This window comes from Euleptes europaea, chromosome 17 (genome assembly GCF_029931775.1).
Source record: "Euleptes europaea isolate rEulEur1 chromosome 17, rEulEur1.hap1, whole genome shotgun sequence".
Lineage (NCBI taxonomy): Eukaryota > Metazoa > Chordata > Lepidosauria > Squamata > Sphaerodactylidae > Euleptes > Euleptes europaea.
Genome location: NC_079328.1, coordinates 17,336,954 through 17,349,911, shown reverse-complemented (window position 1 = coordinate 17,349,911; position 12,958 = coordinate 17,336,954). Strand labels below are relative to the sequence as shown.

The following is a 12,958-nucleotide window of genomic DNA, read 5'->3' as shown; positions in this document are numbered from 1 at the left end:
TGCTCACGACCTGAGCTCGATTCCAATGGAAATTGGTTTCAGGTAGCCGGCTCAAGGTTGACTCAGCCTTCCATCCTTCCGAGGTCAGTAAAAATGAGTACCCAGTTTGCTGGGGGTAAAGGAAAGATGACTGGGGAAGGCAATGGCAAACCACCCCGTAAACAAAGTCTGCCTAGTAAACGTCGGGATGTGACGTCACCCCATGGGTCAGGAATGACCCGATGCTTGCACAGGGGGGACCTTAAAATAAAGGATTAAAATAATCTAACCATCCAACCAGACTGTGATATAATAAACAATGATAATCATGATCACTGACCAGTCTCTAGATAAACCACCAAAACACCACAAGCATGGAGGATCAGCTAAGATGATCCACCCCTGTAGCCTGATGGATCCAATTGGTTTTCAGATGGCATTAGGGGATTTTCCTGTTGATATGGCTGCTGCTCCTGTCAATGCCCCGGTTGACCTCTAGAACGAGGAAATGACTCAGGCAATGGACACAATCGCACCTAGGTGCCCTCTCTCAGGTCTAAGACCCTGGGCAGACTCTTGGTTTACTGAGGGGCTATGGACGATGAAAAGACAAGGGAGACACCTTGAGTAACAGAGGAGAGTCAGGATGAATCCAACTAGGCATGGGTTAGAGCTCATTCTAAAGCCTAATCCATGGTGGTGATGGCAGCAAAGAAACAATATTTCTCCATCACCATGGCATAGTGTAGACCTGTGGAACTCTTAATGGAAGTCATGGGCCTATTGGGTTCCAGCCTACAGAAAAAGCTGGACTGCTCTGCAGCCTGCTGCAATACTTTTGATAAGCACTTTGCAGATAAAATCTCTTGCATCTATTCCGGCTTGGACTCTACATTAGCAGTGACAGGATCAAATTATTCCAGGGTGTTGATCTGCCCATTTTTTGGACAGGATTCCTGGAAGTCTGAGACCTCTACCACCTGCTTCTACAACCCGTGCCACTGCTGGCTAGTTAACAGTGCAATCCTGAAGAGAGTTACTCAAGTCTAAGCCCATTCATTTCATTGGGCTTAGACTGGAGTAAGTCTTCTGCCAGAAAGGGGGGCTGGCAGGTTGGATTTGGGAGATAGTTAACGACTCCCTGAGAGATGGAGTGGTCGATGCTCATTTGAAGTGGGCAGTGGTGCATCCACTCCTAAAGAAACCTACTCTAGACCCAGGACAGTTGAATAATTATTGCAGCTAACTTCTGAAATGGCCTTGGTTGCCCTGATGGATGATCTACACTGGGAGATGGACAGGAGAAGTGTGACCCTATTCATTCTCCTGGACCTCTCGGTGGCTTTTGATACTCTTAGTCATGGTATCCTCCTGGACCGCCTTTTGGGATTGGGAGGCACTGTTCTGTGGTGGTTCCGGTCCTGAATCAAAGGCAGGTTTCAGAGTGTGATTCTGGGGAAATGCTGCTCTGTCCCTTGGCCTAGGGCCTACAGGGTTCCCCAAGGTTTCATCTTGTCCCCTGTGCTTTTCAACATCTGTGTAAAGCCTCTGGGAGAGGGGTCATCTGGTGATTTGGGCTGAGTTACCACCAACACAGAGATAACACTCATCTCTATCTTATGTTTCCAGCGGATCCCAGGGGGCCAGTGGAAACTGTGAATAGATGCCTGGAGGCAATTTTAGAATGGATGAGGGCTAAGAAACTGAAACTTGATCCCGACAAAACAGAGGTGCTACTGGTGGGGAGAAGGTCTAACCCAGGAACTGGGATATCTCCTGTTCTGGATAGGGTTGCACTCTCCATAAAGGAGCAGGTTCATAGCTTGGGGGTGTTCCTGGACCCAGGCCTCCTGTTGGATAAATATGTGGCAAGAGTGGCCAGGGGTTCCTTTCACCAGCTTCGGCTAGTGAGCCAGCTGCAGCCTTTCCTGGGGAGACCTTGCTATTGTGTTGCACGCCCTGGTAACATCTAGACTAAATTATTGCAATGTGCTCTATGTGCTTCTTGCCTTGCAAACTGTCTGGAAGCTATAGCTGGTACACAATGTTGCAGCCAGAATGTTGACTGGAGTAGGTTGTAGGCACCATATCACTCCAGGGACCACCTTCTCCAGGGAGCCAGCATGGTGTAGTGATTAAAAGTGGTGGTGTGGAGCAGTGGACTCAAATCTGGAGAACCGGGTTTGATTTCCCACTCCTCCACATGAAGCCAGCGTGGTGACCTTGGGCTAGTCACAGCTCTCTCAGCCCCACCTACCTCACAGGGTGTCTGTTGTGGGGAGGGAAAGGTAAGGTGGTTATAAGCTGGTTTGATTCTTCGTTAAGTGGTAGAGAAAGTCGGCATATAAAAACCAACTCTTCTTCTTCTTATGAACCTACTTGTAAACTCCCTGCTTCAGGTACCCCTGCCATCTGAAGCCACATAGATAGCAACCCAAGAACGGGCCTTCTTGGTTGTGGTGACAAAACTTAACTCCTTCTCCAGGGAGATTCATCTGCCTCCCTCCACTGTTGTCTTCCACCAGCAGGTGAAGACCTTTTTGTTCTGTTTGGTATACCCCCAATAACTGCTATTGGACTCCGCCATGATTTTTGGTGTTATGTCTGTTTATTTGGGTTTTGAATTATTTTGTGTTTGTATGTGTGTGTGTGTTTTTTAACCATCAAGTCGCAGCTGACTTTTGTGATTCCCCACTCACATGGAGTTTTCAAGGCAAGAGACTTTGAGGTGGTTTGCCATTGCCTGCCTCTGAGTAGCAACCCTGGTATTTCTTGGTGGTCTGCCATCCAAATACTAACCATGGCCAACCCTGCTTAGCTTCCGAGATCTGACAAGACTAGGCTAGCCTTTATTTTAAATAAATGTTGAATTTTTTAAATATCTGATGTCTGCTACCTCAGGGACCATACCTGGTTGGAAAGGCAGCAGAGAAATGCTTTAAATCAGAGTTTCCCAAACTTTTTGAATCACGGAACACTTTTCAGGAGATAAATTTGTCGTAGAGCACTCATTTTCACCTAGCACCTATATACTAAACCAAATGACAGTAGTATTTTTCTTTCCAATCTCTTCACAGAGATGTTTCATGGAGCACCAAGTGCTCTGTGGAGCACAGTTTGGTAACTGCTGACTTAAGTACTAAAAAAACCTTCTTAAGCCTTGCTCACGACTATACCTCATCATGTTCTGATTACTGGTGCACTGAACACAGGCATTCCGCAGGCATCGGAAGCATTCTGAGAGCAGCAACAAATGGTCATCCAGATGATCCAGCGCTCTGACGTCCTTGCAGGCCACATCGACTTCACTGGCCACTTTCCTCAAAATTTGCAGGAGATTTTGGAACACACTCTTTGTGGCTTTTTCTCTGAAATTAAAAAATAAAATAAAAAAGAAAGAATATTATCCACACAGCGATAAAACATCTGCATCAAAGGCGGATAATGCTGTTTGTACCAGACACAGGTCCTTGTTAAAATAAATGTTTAAAATCCAAGTTGTTTTGACTTGGGCAGGAGAGGAAAGACAACAGATGAAAGGATACGTAGGTATCCAGGAACTCAAGAAATTTCTCAGGCTTCAAGAGGGCCTGGATAGGAGCTTTTCAAGATCTGGTATTATAATTTAAATAAGAAATGTGTTTCGTATTATCAGCATTTCCCAAACTTATGGTCACAGCTGAAGCACAGTTTTTCCAAATAAAAATTGGAAACGCACTTCAAGAGATTTATTTTTGAGTGCAAAATAACAATTAGATGCCAGCAAGGCAGCCCTCACCTGGTGTTTTTTGCCCAAGTCATTTTTCAAGGTGTACCTCTTCTGAGGGTAGTTAGTGCTGTTGCTTTTAGGGATAATTCCAGATTCAACCATACCCCATGCAGAAACACAGAAAAATTACCTGCTCCCAAGAGACCAGCAGGAAGGAAACAGGGTCAGATCAGTATATCATGCAGAGAACAGTGAGTAGACTCCTCTGTGGACTGGTACTTTAAGCTCCCCACTACTGAACCTCCACTTCCTCATCTGTGCCATTCCATCCACCTCCCCTCATAACCTCGCACACTCTAAGTGCTGTGAGGTGGGAGACAGAAGGGCTGAAAAGAGCCTGAAAGAGTCGCTGTTCTACTCTCACTTGCACCTCTCTGACTAGGACACAATAATTCCAGGTGGTAGCCATGTTAGTCAATTGCAGAAAAATAAAACAGGAGTCCAGCGGCACCCTAAATATGTAACAAAGGGCCTCGGCAGGTGCACAGCCATGACAACCCCAGTCCAGATATGCATGCTATGAACAGTGATTTGAGAGACTCAATCCTAATTAAGAACATGGTGGGACTACAGAATCTGGAAATCATGTTGCAAAATGGAACCAACTGAGTTGACCACTTAAAGGACCTCCTGTCCTTTAAGTACTCTCCATTAGTTATTTCTTGCCAGAAATACCCAACATTTTTTAGAAGCCAGGCATTAGGCTATGCACAAACAGGGCAAAATCAAACATAAACAAATCCAGCAGCACCAAAATACAAGCAAAATACAAAATACAAACCCAGCTTATCTGGCATACTGTGTGTTTGTTAAGTGCCGTCAAGTCACTTCCAACTCATGGCAACCCTATGAATGAAAGTCCTCCAAAATGTCCTATCTTTGACAGCCTTGCTCAGATCTTGCAAATCGAGGGCTGTGGCTTCCTTTATTGAGTTGATCCATCTCTTGTTGGGTCTTCCTCTTTTCCTGCTGCCATCAACTTTTCCTAGCATGACTGTCTTTTCTAGCGACTCTTGCCTTCTCATAATGAGACCAAAATACAATAGCCTCACTTTAGTCATTTTAGCTTCTAGGGTCAGTTCAGGCATGATTTGATCTATAACCCACTGATTTTTTTGGCAGTCCACAGAATCCGTAACACTCTCCTCCAACACCACATTTCAAAGAAGTATACTTTCTTCCTGTCAGCTTTCTTCACTGTCCAGCTTTCATACTAGCCACAAATAAAATTATTTATTTACAAACCCAGCGTCCTAATCTTGTCAAACATTTCATGGTTATCCAATCAAACAGGAAAGGCCAGACTAGACTATTTCCGCTTCCACTATGGAAGCATGTACAACTTTGTGTACAGATAAGATCACGATGGGTAGCCATGTTAGTCTGTCACTAGCAATAGAAATCTGAGGAAGTGACCTGTGGCTCAAGAAAACTCATACCCTGCCATAAATTTTGTTAGTCCTTAAGGTGTTACTGGACTCCTGCTCTTTTCTACAACTTTGTATACAGTAAACAACCATCTTTGGACTCGCTGAACTGCATCTTTTCACTGTCATCATTGAAGCTAGTCTGAAAATTGACGTGATGTTGCTACTATTTACTGCAAGAGGTGAAGAGCAAAGGATGCCCTGCTTCTTCCTCATCTTCACCCTCATTCAAACTCGAGGCAAAGCCTGGGAGATCCAGTCCCGTGGCCTAGTGCTGCTCTCCTGCTTAAGTAATCCTTGCTTCAAGGATCTCTGTCAGCCCCAGTGGCCAGAGGATCTGTGGCTCCTCTGTGTCGGGGCTGCCACCAGCCTGCGCTATGCTCCCTAGGATTGCCAGGTCCCTCTTCACCACCAGCGGGAGGTTTTTGGGGCAGAGCCTGAGGGTGGGGTTTGGGGAGGGGAGGGACTTGAATGCCATAGAGCCCAATTGCCAAAACGGCCATTTTCTCCAGGGGAACTGATCTCTGTAGGCTGGAGATCAGTTGTAATAGCAGGACATCTCCAGCTACTACCTGGAAGTTTATGTAAACAATGGATCTATGCTGTATTAACCACAGTTATACCCAAAAATCAGCACGAGGGCTCTGCTTTTAAACATAAAATTACTGTATATTCACCAATTGCCAGTTGTAAGTTTCCCTTATTTAAGTAACACTATATACATTGAAATCAAAATAAAGATTTAAACAAGATAATACAAGTGTTGTGTTCTTGACCGGGAGAACTCCGGTATGACTTTTTGTTTTGAACTTTGATGCTCACAAGCCATACAGAATCCCTGACTTTTGGCTGCAGGAAGGCAGCCGCAGCGTGATTTACACCTTGGTTTGACTTTTGGCTGCAAGAAGACAGCCACAGCATGATTTATACCTTGGTTTGTTTTTGAATTTCATTTGGACTCTCTAGTACAGAGGTGGGGAACCTCAGGCCCGGGGGCCGTATGCGGCCCCCGAGGACATTTTTTGCGGCCCTCAGGAGCTCCGGGGCCCTGCTGCAGAGGCGGGGCGCAGGGCGGCCCTCCCAGAGGGTGTTCTTGGTGCCACGGCTTACAGTGGTGCTGCGGTGCCCTTTGGACCTCCTCTCGCCGACTGTCGGCTGTTGAGCAGCGAGAGGAAGGGGGAAAGAGGCTGGCGGCTTCCAGCGGCAGAGCATGCATGCAGGAGCCAATTGGGCTTCTGGGGGGGGGGCTTTTGTGGACTCTGGGGAGGAAAGGGCATGGAGACTGGGGCCCAGTCGCGTGGGGCTCTGTGCGCCGCCGGGTGTGTGTGTGGGCAGGGGAGGCTGGGGCCCGGTCACGCAGGGCCAGCGTGTGTGTGTGGGGGGGGAAGGCTTTTCTCTCTTTTCTTCCTTTTTCTGTCACTCTTTCTCCTTTCTCTCCCTCTTTTTCTGTCTCTTTCTTTGTCTCCCTCCGTCCTTTTCTTTGTCTCCCTTCATCCTTTTCTTTCTTTCTCCTTCTCTCTCCATTTCTTTCTCCCTTTCTCTCCCTTCCTCCCTTTTCCTCTTTCTCTGTTTTCCTTCCTCCCTTGCCGATCAACTGTGGGCTGTGCCCCCCTGGCACCTCATTTGCTTGGGCGCACTGCTGGCTGCCCTTCCGCCTGGGAGGGGGGAGGGGGGGCACCCTGCAGGCCTTCTCTGTGTGGCTTCCCCTGGGGTTGCCAAACTCCAGGTGGTGGCTGGAGACCTGGCAACCCTAGCCTCTCCCCCCCCCCACCGGGGGATCGACACCTGGTATGGCCCCTGAATGATGTCATAAATGTGCAAATGATCCTTGGCAGGAAAAAGGTTCCCCACCCCTGCTCTAGTAGTTTACACTTGAGTAACGGACTCTTTTACAGCTTACACTTGAGTAACTGATTCTGAAATTGAATGGTGTGACTGAACACTTTGTATTATCTTGTTTAAATGTTTATTTTGATTTCAATGTATATAGTGTTACTTAAATAAGAGAAACTTACAACTGGCAATTGGTGAATATAATCTTATGTTTAAAAGCAGAGCCCTCGTGCTGATTTTTTGGTATAACTACCTGGAAGTTGGCAACCCTAATGCTCCCCCTGGTTCACCGCCCATTTCATCGCTATCCAATCCAACAAGAAAGTCCAGACTAGCTAATATCCACTTCCACTATGGGAGCATCAACAACTTTGTATGCAGATAGATCACGATGGATAGCCATGTTGGTCTGCCACTAGCAGTAGGAAACAGCAAGAGTCCAGTAACGCCTTTAAAGACTAACAAAATTTCTGGCAGGGTAGGAGCTTTCATGAGTCACAGCTCACAAAAGTGAGCCCTGTCATGAATGCTGTTAGTCTTTAAAGGTGTTACTGGACTCTTACTCTTTTCTACAACTCTTGCTCCTGTCTACAACTTTGTATACAGTAAACAACCATCTTTGGACTCCCTGAACTGCATGAACAACTTTGTATACAGACAGATCACCATGGGCAGCCAGTGTAGGGATAGATGCAGGCAGAAAGGGGAAAGTTCACAGGAAGGATGACAGTCAGGCACTTTCACACAACCCAAATAATGGGTCAGCTCTTCTGCCGTGAGTGGCTTGGAAGATGGATGGGCTATAAATCATTAAAATTTGGGTTCTGATTGGGTAGTATTTGAGATCAGAGGCACGGGCTGCAACAACCCTTCCTCATTATCGCACCCATGGACTTTGGGCTTCTTGGAGGCCCCTGGTTGGGCCACTGTGCGAACAGGCTGCTGGACTTGATGGGCCTTGGTCTGATCCAGCAGGGCCTTTCTTCTGTTCTTATGGAGGATGGGGCTATCCATAACTACTAGTCAAAATGGATATTAGTCATGATGCATACCTATTCTCTCCAGGATCATAGGAGCATGCCTATTATCTTAGGTGCCATGGAACACAGGCAGGATGGTGTTGTTGCAGCCGTCTTGTTTGGGGGCTTCCTAGAGGCACCTGGTTGGCCACTGTGTGAACAGACTGCTGGACTTAATGGGCCTTGGTCTGATCCAGCAGTGCTTTCCCTATGTTCTTATGGAGCGTGGGGCTATCCATGGCTACTGGTCCAAACTGATACTAGTCATGATGCGTACCTATTCTCTCTAGTAACAGAGGAGCATGCCTATTATTTTGGGTGTGGTGGAACACGGGCAGGATGGTGCTGCTGCAGTCGTCTTGTTTGGGGGCTTCCTAGAGGCACCTGGTTGGCCACTGTGTGAACGGGCTGCTGGACTGGATGGGCCTGGGTCTGATCCAGCAGGGCCTTTCTTCTGTTCTTACGCACCTGTCCCTGAAGGCCCTCCGGGATCTTTGAGACCACAAAGGAAACACGCCGCCCTCCCCCTGGCGACCGCCACCACCCCCTTCCAGAGTGTCTCCTCCCGCCCAGGGCCTGGCGACTGGGGGAAGACCGCGCGGGCCTGGCCCGCAGCCGCCACCTTGGGCGGAGGCCGAGGGGACGCGCGTCGCGGCGCCGTCGCGCGCCTACCTGTGGCGCGCCTCCCGGAAGAGTCCCGTCAGCCGCCGCGCCGTTGCCAGGCAACCCGAGGGCGCCGCGGCCTGGCCCAGCCGCGCCGCCAGGCCGCCCAGCGCCTCCCCGGCCGGCTCCGCCATCGCAGCCGCGCCGGCCGCCTCCGTGAGGCTCCGCCCCGGGGCGGGCGGGGACTGGGCCGAGGGGAGGCGGGGACTGGGCCGAGGAGGCCCTTCTGCGGCCCGGGCCTCGGACGCGGCGGGGCTGGTAAGGGGGAAGCCTTCCGGCGTAGGCCTGGCTTCCTCGGCGCAGGCCACCGTTTTGCCTTCTCAACACCCCTGCGCGGTAGGCGAGGCCGGGAAGGGGAATCGAACCCGGGTCTGCCGTCCCTGCTCCGCCCTGAGGGGCCGGGGCCGCCCGGGCCTGCTGCGTTTGGCCCTTTACGCGCGGGACGTCGTGCCGCTGTCTCGAGGCACGCTCAAGTTCTCCGAACGCCCAAATAAGCCCCGCCCCCCACGCAGGGTACAGGACCCCCCCCCTCCCCCACATAAACACTCATGCACCGACTTTCCTCCTATTGCGCCGACTTTCCTCCTATTTCGTGCATGGGAGGTTTGGCCTTGGATTTGCCGCTCTCTGGAGGCGCGTTTTCTCCATCCAAATTCTCAGAACTCGGCAATAAGCCCCCCGCGCAGAGTTTTGGGAATTTGGATGGGGGGGATTTGCATCTAGACAGCGGCAACTTCAAGGCAAAACCTCCCGTGCATAATGCATAATTCAGCCCCCATAATAAGCTCCCATGCAGAGTTTTGAGAATTTGGATGGGGGAAATGTGCATCTAGAGATCGGCAAGTTTAAGGCAAAACCTCCCGTGCATAATGCATAATTCAGCCCCCATAATATGCCCCCGTGCAGAGTTTTGAGAATTTGGATGGAGGAAATGTGCATCTAGACAGCGGCAAGTTTAAGGCAAAACCTCCCGTGCATAATGCATAATTCAGCCCCCATAATAAGCCCCCGTGCAGAGATTTGAGAATTTGGATGGAGGAAATGTGCATCTAGAGATCGGCAAGTTTAAGGCAAAACCTCCCGTGCATAATGCATAATTCAGCCCCCATAATAAGCCCCCGTGCAGAGATTTGAGAATTTGGATGGAGGAAATGTGCATCTAGAGATCGGCAACTTCAAGGCAAAACCTCCCGTGCATTTTGTGTTGACAGCTCTGTTGGGTACAGAGATCAGGCCCAACAGAGGGCCCGTCCTTTGCATGGGAATCAGTACATCAGTACATGAAAGCTGATGCTGGAATACATTTCTGCTTTGTTTTCCTGTATATACTACAGACACGGGCAACATATCGTTAGAGATACACTTCTTGTTAAGTGTGACTTTTTCCACAATATTCTGTAATTTGCATGATGATAGTATGAAATTGAGAAGTACAATATTTTCAGTGTGATAAAAGTTCCAACTCACTATCCAAATATGCAGCTAGTTCTATTGGTTATCACCTAGAAAGCCCTTCATGGCTAAGGACCCACAAACCTCCGGAACCACTGTGCCTATTATGCTCCTCCATTACCATCTTTTAGCTAGTTCTTTGAAGATATGTATCAGTATGAGCAAAATGTTCTCTACTTTTTTTTCCCTTTCTCTCAATATACCATTTTTTACACCTCATTCTTGAGCTGTACAAAGCTTTAATCTCATTTTTAGAATACAGGAGCTTCCTGGGGTTTGTTCCAGTAGCAACAGTTACAACGAAGGAATGCAGGATGGCTTGATCAACATTAGAGAGGCCCTGCAAAGTCGTAAACGCCTTGGGTTTCAGACAGGGAGGAGGTTGTTCCCTGTTTGTGGTGACAAACAGTGAGGTCAACAGAACCATTTGCCCACCTGCCAGAAAAAAACAAAATTGGATCTCCTGAGTTAGGGCAATAAAAGTATGGGGATGTGTGCCTTAGTATGAATGAAGAAGGGTGCAAGGCAACATACGTGGGAACTCAAACCCAATTCTAGGATTGGTCAGGGAGAAATCCAGCTGGGAGAATAAGAGTTAAAAAAAAAAAAAACTTAACACTTCCCTGGAAGCAGGCAAGCCGAGAATCTGGGAATGGAAGAAATCCAGTGAAGTTTGCCTATTTCAAAGTTCCAGCTTTGCTTGTGTCTATTCCTCGAAACAGAATGCCAAAATAAAACTTGTGACTTGTAGAACGTAGTTAGCCTCGTGTTTTATTTCTTTCTCTTAGTTCTGTAACACCCCTATAGTGTTTTGATATAGTTCTTCAGTGCTCCTGTGCACTAGTGAATACAGTGTGTTTTAGCAAATAAAATTATTTTCTTCTTCTAAAGATCTGAAACTGTGTTCAAAGATCTCACCTGGGGTCCTCTGGCTACTTGTTCACGCATAGACCAAAAACTCTTGACTGGGCTAAGGTCCATTAGCATGCAGGAGAAGAGGAGGCTTGTAGCAGCTCACACAGGCGTATAGCCTCTATCTCTGCCTCAAAACACAGCAAATGAAAGGGTAGGGTGTAAGTGGTGGGGGCTACCTGACGGGGGGGGTTGAGGGGGAAATGCAAGCCCTCACACACGTAGATTCCCCACCACCTCTTGGGGAAGGAGAGCAGGAAAGGGGGTGAAAGATCATCACAGCAACTACCTGCAACACCAAATCTAGGAGCACCAAGGAGCCACAGCCAAGTGGTAGAGCAGTGGTTCTCAAAGTGCTCTATTGAGCACTTGGTACTCCGTGAACATTTTCTTGTGAATAGATTGGAAAGAAAAATAAATGTGACAAGTTCTCAAAATTGAATTTTTGCTGCCATGAACTGTGTGTAGGTAAGTATCGAGTAGAAATCATTTAGCTCATGCAGGGTGCTGTGAAGCAGTAACTATAAAGGGCTAGTCAGCGTTCATTGTGCCAAACTCAAAGTTAGCCATCTGTCACCCATCATATTGGCCCTATAGGTGCTAGGTGAAAGTGGTCCGTGATTAATTTCTCTCCTGAAAACTCCCATGACTCAAAAAGTTTGGGAACCGCTGTGGTAGAGCATCTATTTTGCACACAAAGCAGGAGAACCAGAGGGTTTTGGTGGATACAGCAGCGTACTAGGACCCTGGGCAAGCCGGGTTTGAATCCCCACTTCTACCATGGAAGCTCACGTGACCCTTGGGTCCATCACAAAACTCTCAGCCTGGCCTACCTCACAAAATGGATGAGGGCAGACCAGTGTTCTAAAGGCTGCTTTGAGTCTCAGCTGGGGAGAAAACCGGGATATAAATAAATGCAAATGCACAAAAGGTCTTAGGTTGCATCTACAGTTAGAAGGAGCTCAGGTAGCAGGACTGGGAAAGGCCTCCTCCTGAGTCCTTGGAGAACCCCTTGGCATTCAGAGTAGGAGGAAAAAGAGGAGTTGGTTTTTATATGTCGACTTCCTCTACTACTTATGGGAGAATCAAACCAGCTTACAATCACCTTTCCCTTCCCCTCCCCACAACAGACACCAGTGAGGCAGGTGGGACTGAGAGAACTCTAAGAGAGCTGTGACTAGCCCAAGGTCACTCAGCTGGCTTCATGTGTAGGAGTGGGGAAAACAACCCGGTTCCCCAGATTAGCGTCCGCCACTCATGTGGAGGAGCGGGGAATCAAACCCGGTTCTCCGGATCAGACTCCACCACTCCAAACCACCGCTCTTAACCCCTACACCACGCTGGCAGGTAGACAGCCTATGGCCTCACTTGTACAACAATCTCATTCATATGCATAATTCTTCCCACCCACACCTTTCTGGTAAGTGACATTCCACACATTTCACAGATGCTGCCTCTCCCACACTCAAGCTGAAAATATCTCCTGGTTGTTTTAACATGATCCACAGTGACTTCACTCCTGGATTTTCTCATCAGTGTGCCTCGCCCCACTCTTTCCCCATCCTCTTTCCCTTCAGCCGTTCCACATCACAGCGCTCTCCCCGCTTGTTCCATAAAATTAAACTTTGATTGTATTTTATTAACACAAGAAGTCATTCAGGTCATGTTGCTGTCAGATGCAGATAAGGATCAAAATGTTGGCTTAGGATGGGACTTTTCTGGATGTTATCTACATACAGGCCAGTTTGATGCAAGAGAACTTCTTCACAATGGAGATAGGATTTCACATTAGGGAACTATCTACACAATCAAATGTATGGGGAAAATTCCCCATCTCTTCTTTACAAGGGATCGCCCCTCCCAACACTGACAGCAGCCCTATTTCTTCCTGCTACACTCACAGT

The 12,958-nt window shown here is 48.1% G+C and overlaps 1 protein-coding gene across 1 annotated transcript in view; it reads right to left on the bottom strand.

Moving 5' to 3' along the window:
* The window catches only part of ATXN10 (ataxin 10), a 92,545-nt gene extending 83,721 nt beyond the window's left edge, over positions 1-8,824 (bottom strand). Inside the window, exons 1-2 of the mRNA XM_056862722.1 lie at positions 8,700-8,824; positions 3,156-3,347 (exon numbers count right to left, since the gene is read on the bottom strand). Of these exons, the coding sequence (XP_056718700.1) occupies positions 3,156-3,347; positions 8,700-8,824 (317 nt within the window). The remainder of the gene's footprint in view (positions 1-3,155; positions 3,348-8,699) is intronic.
* Positions 8,825-12,958: the final 4,134 nt, after the last annotated feature.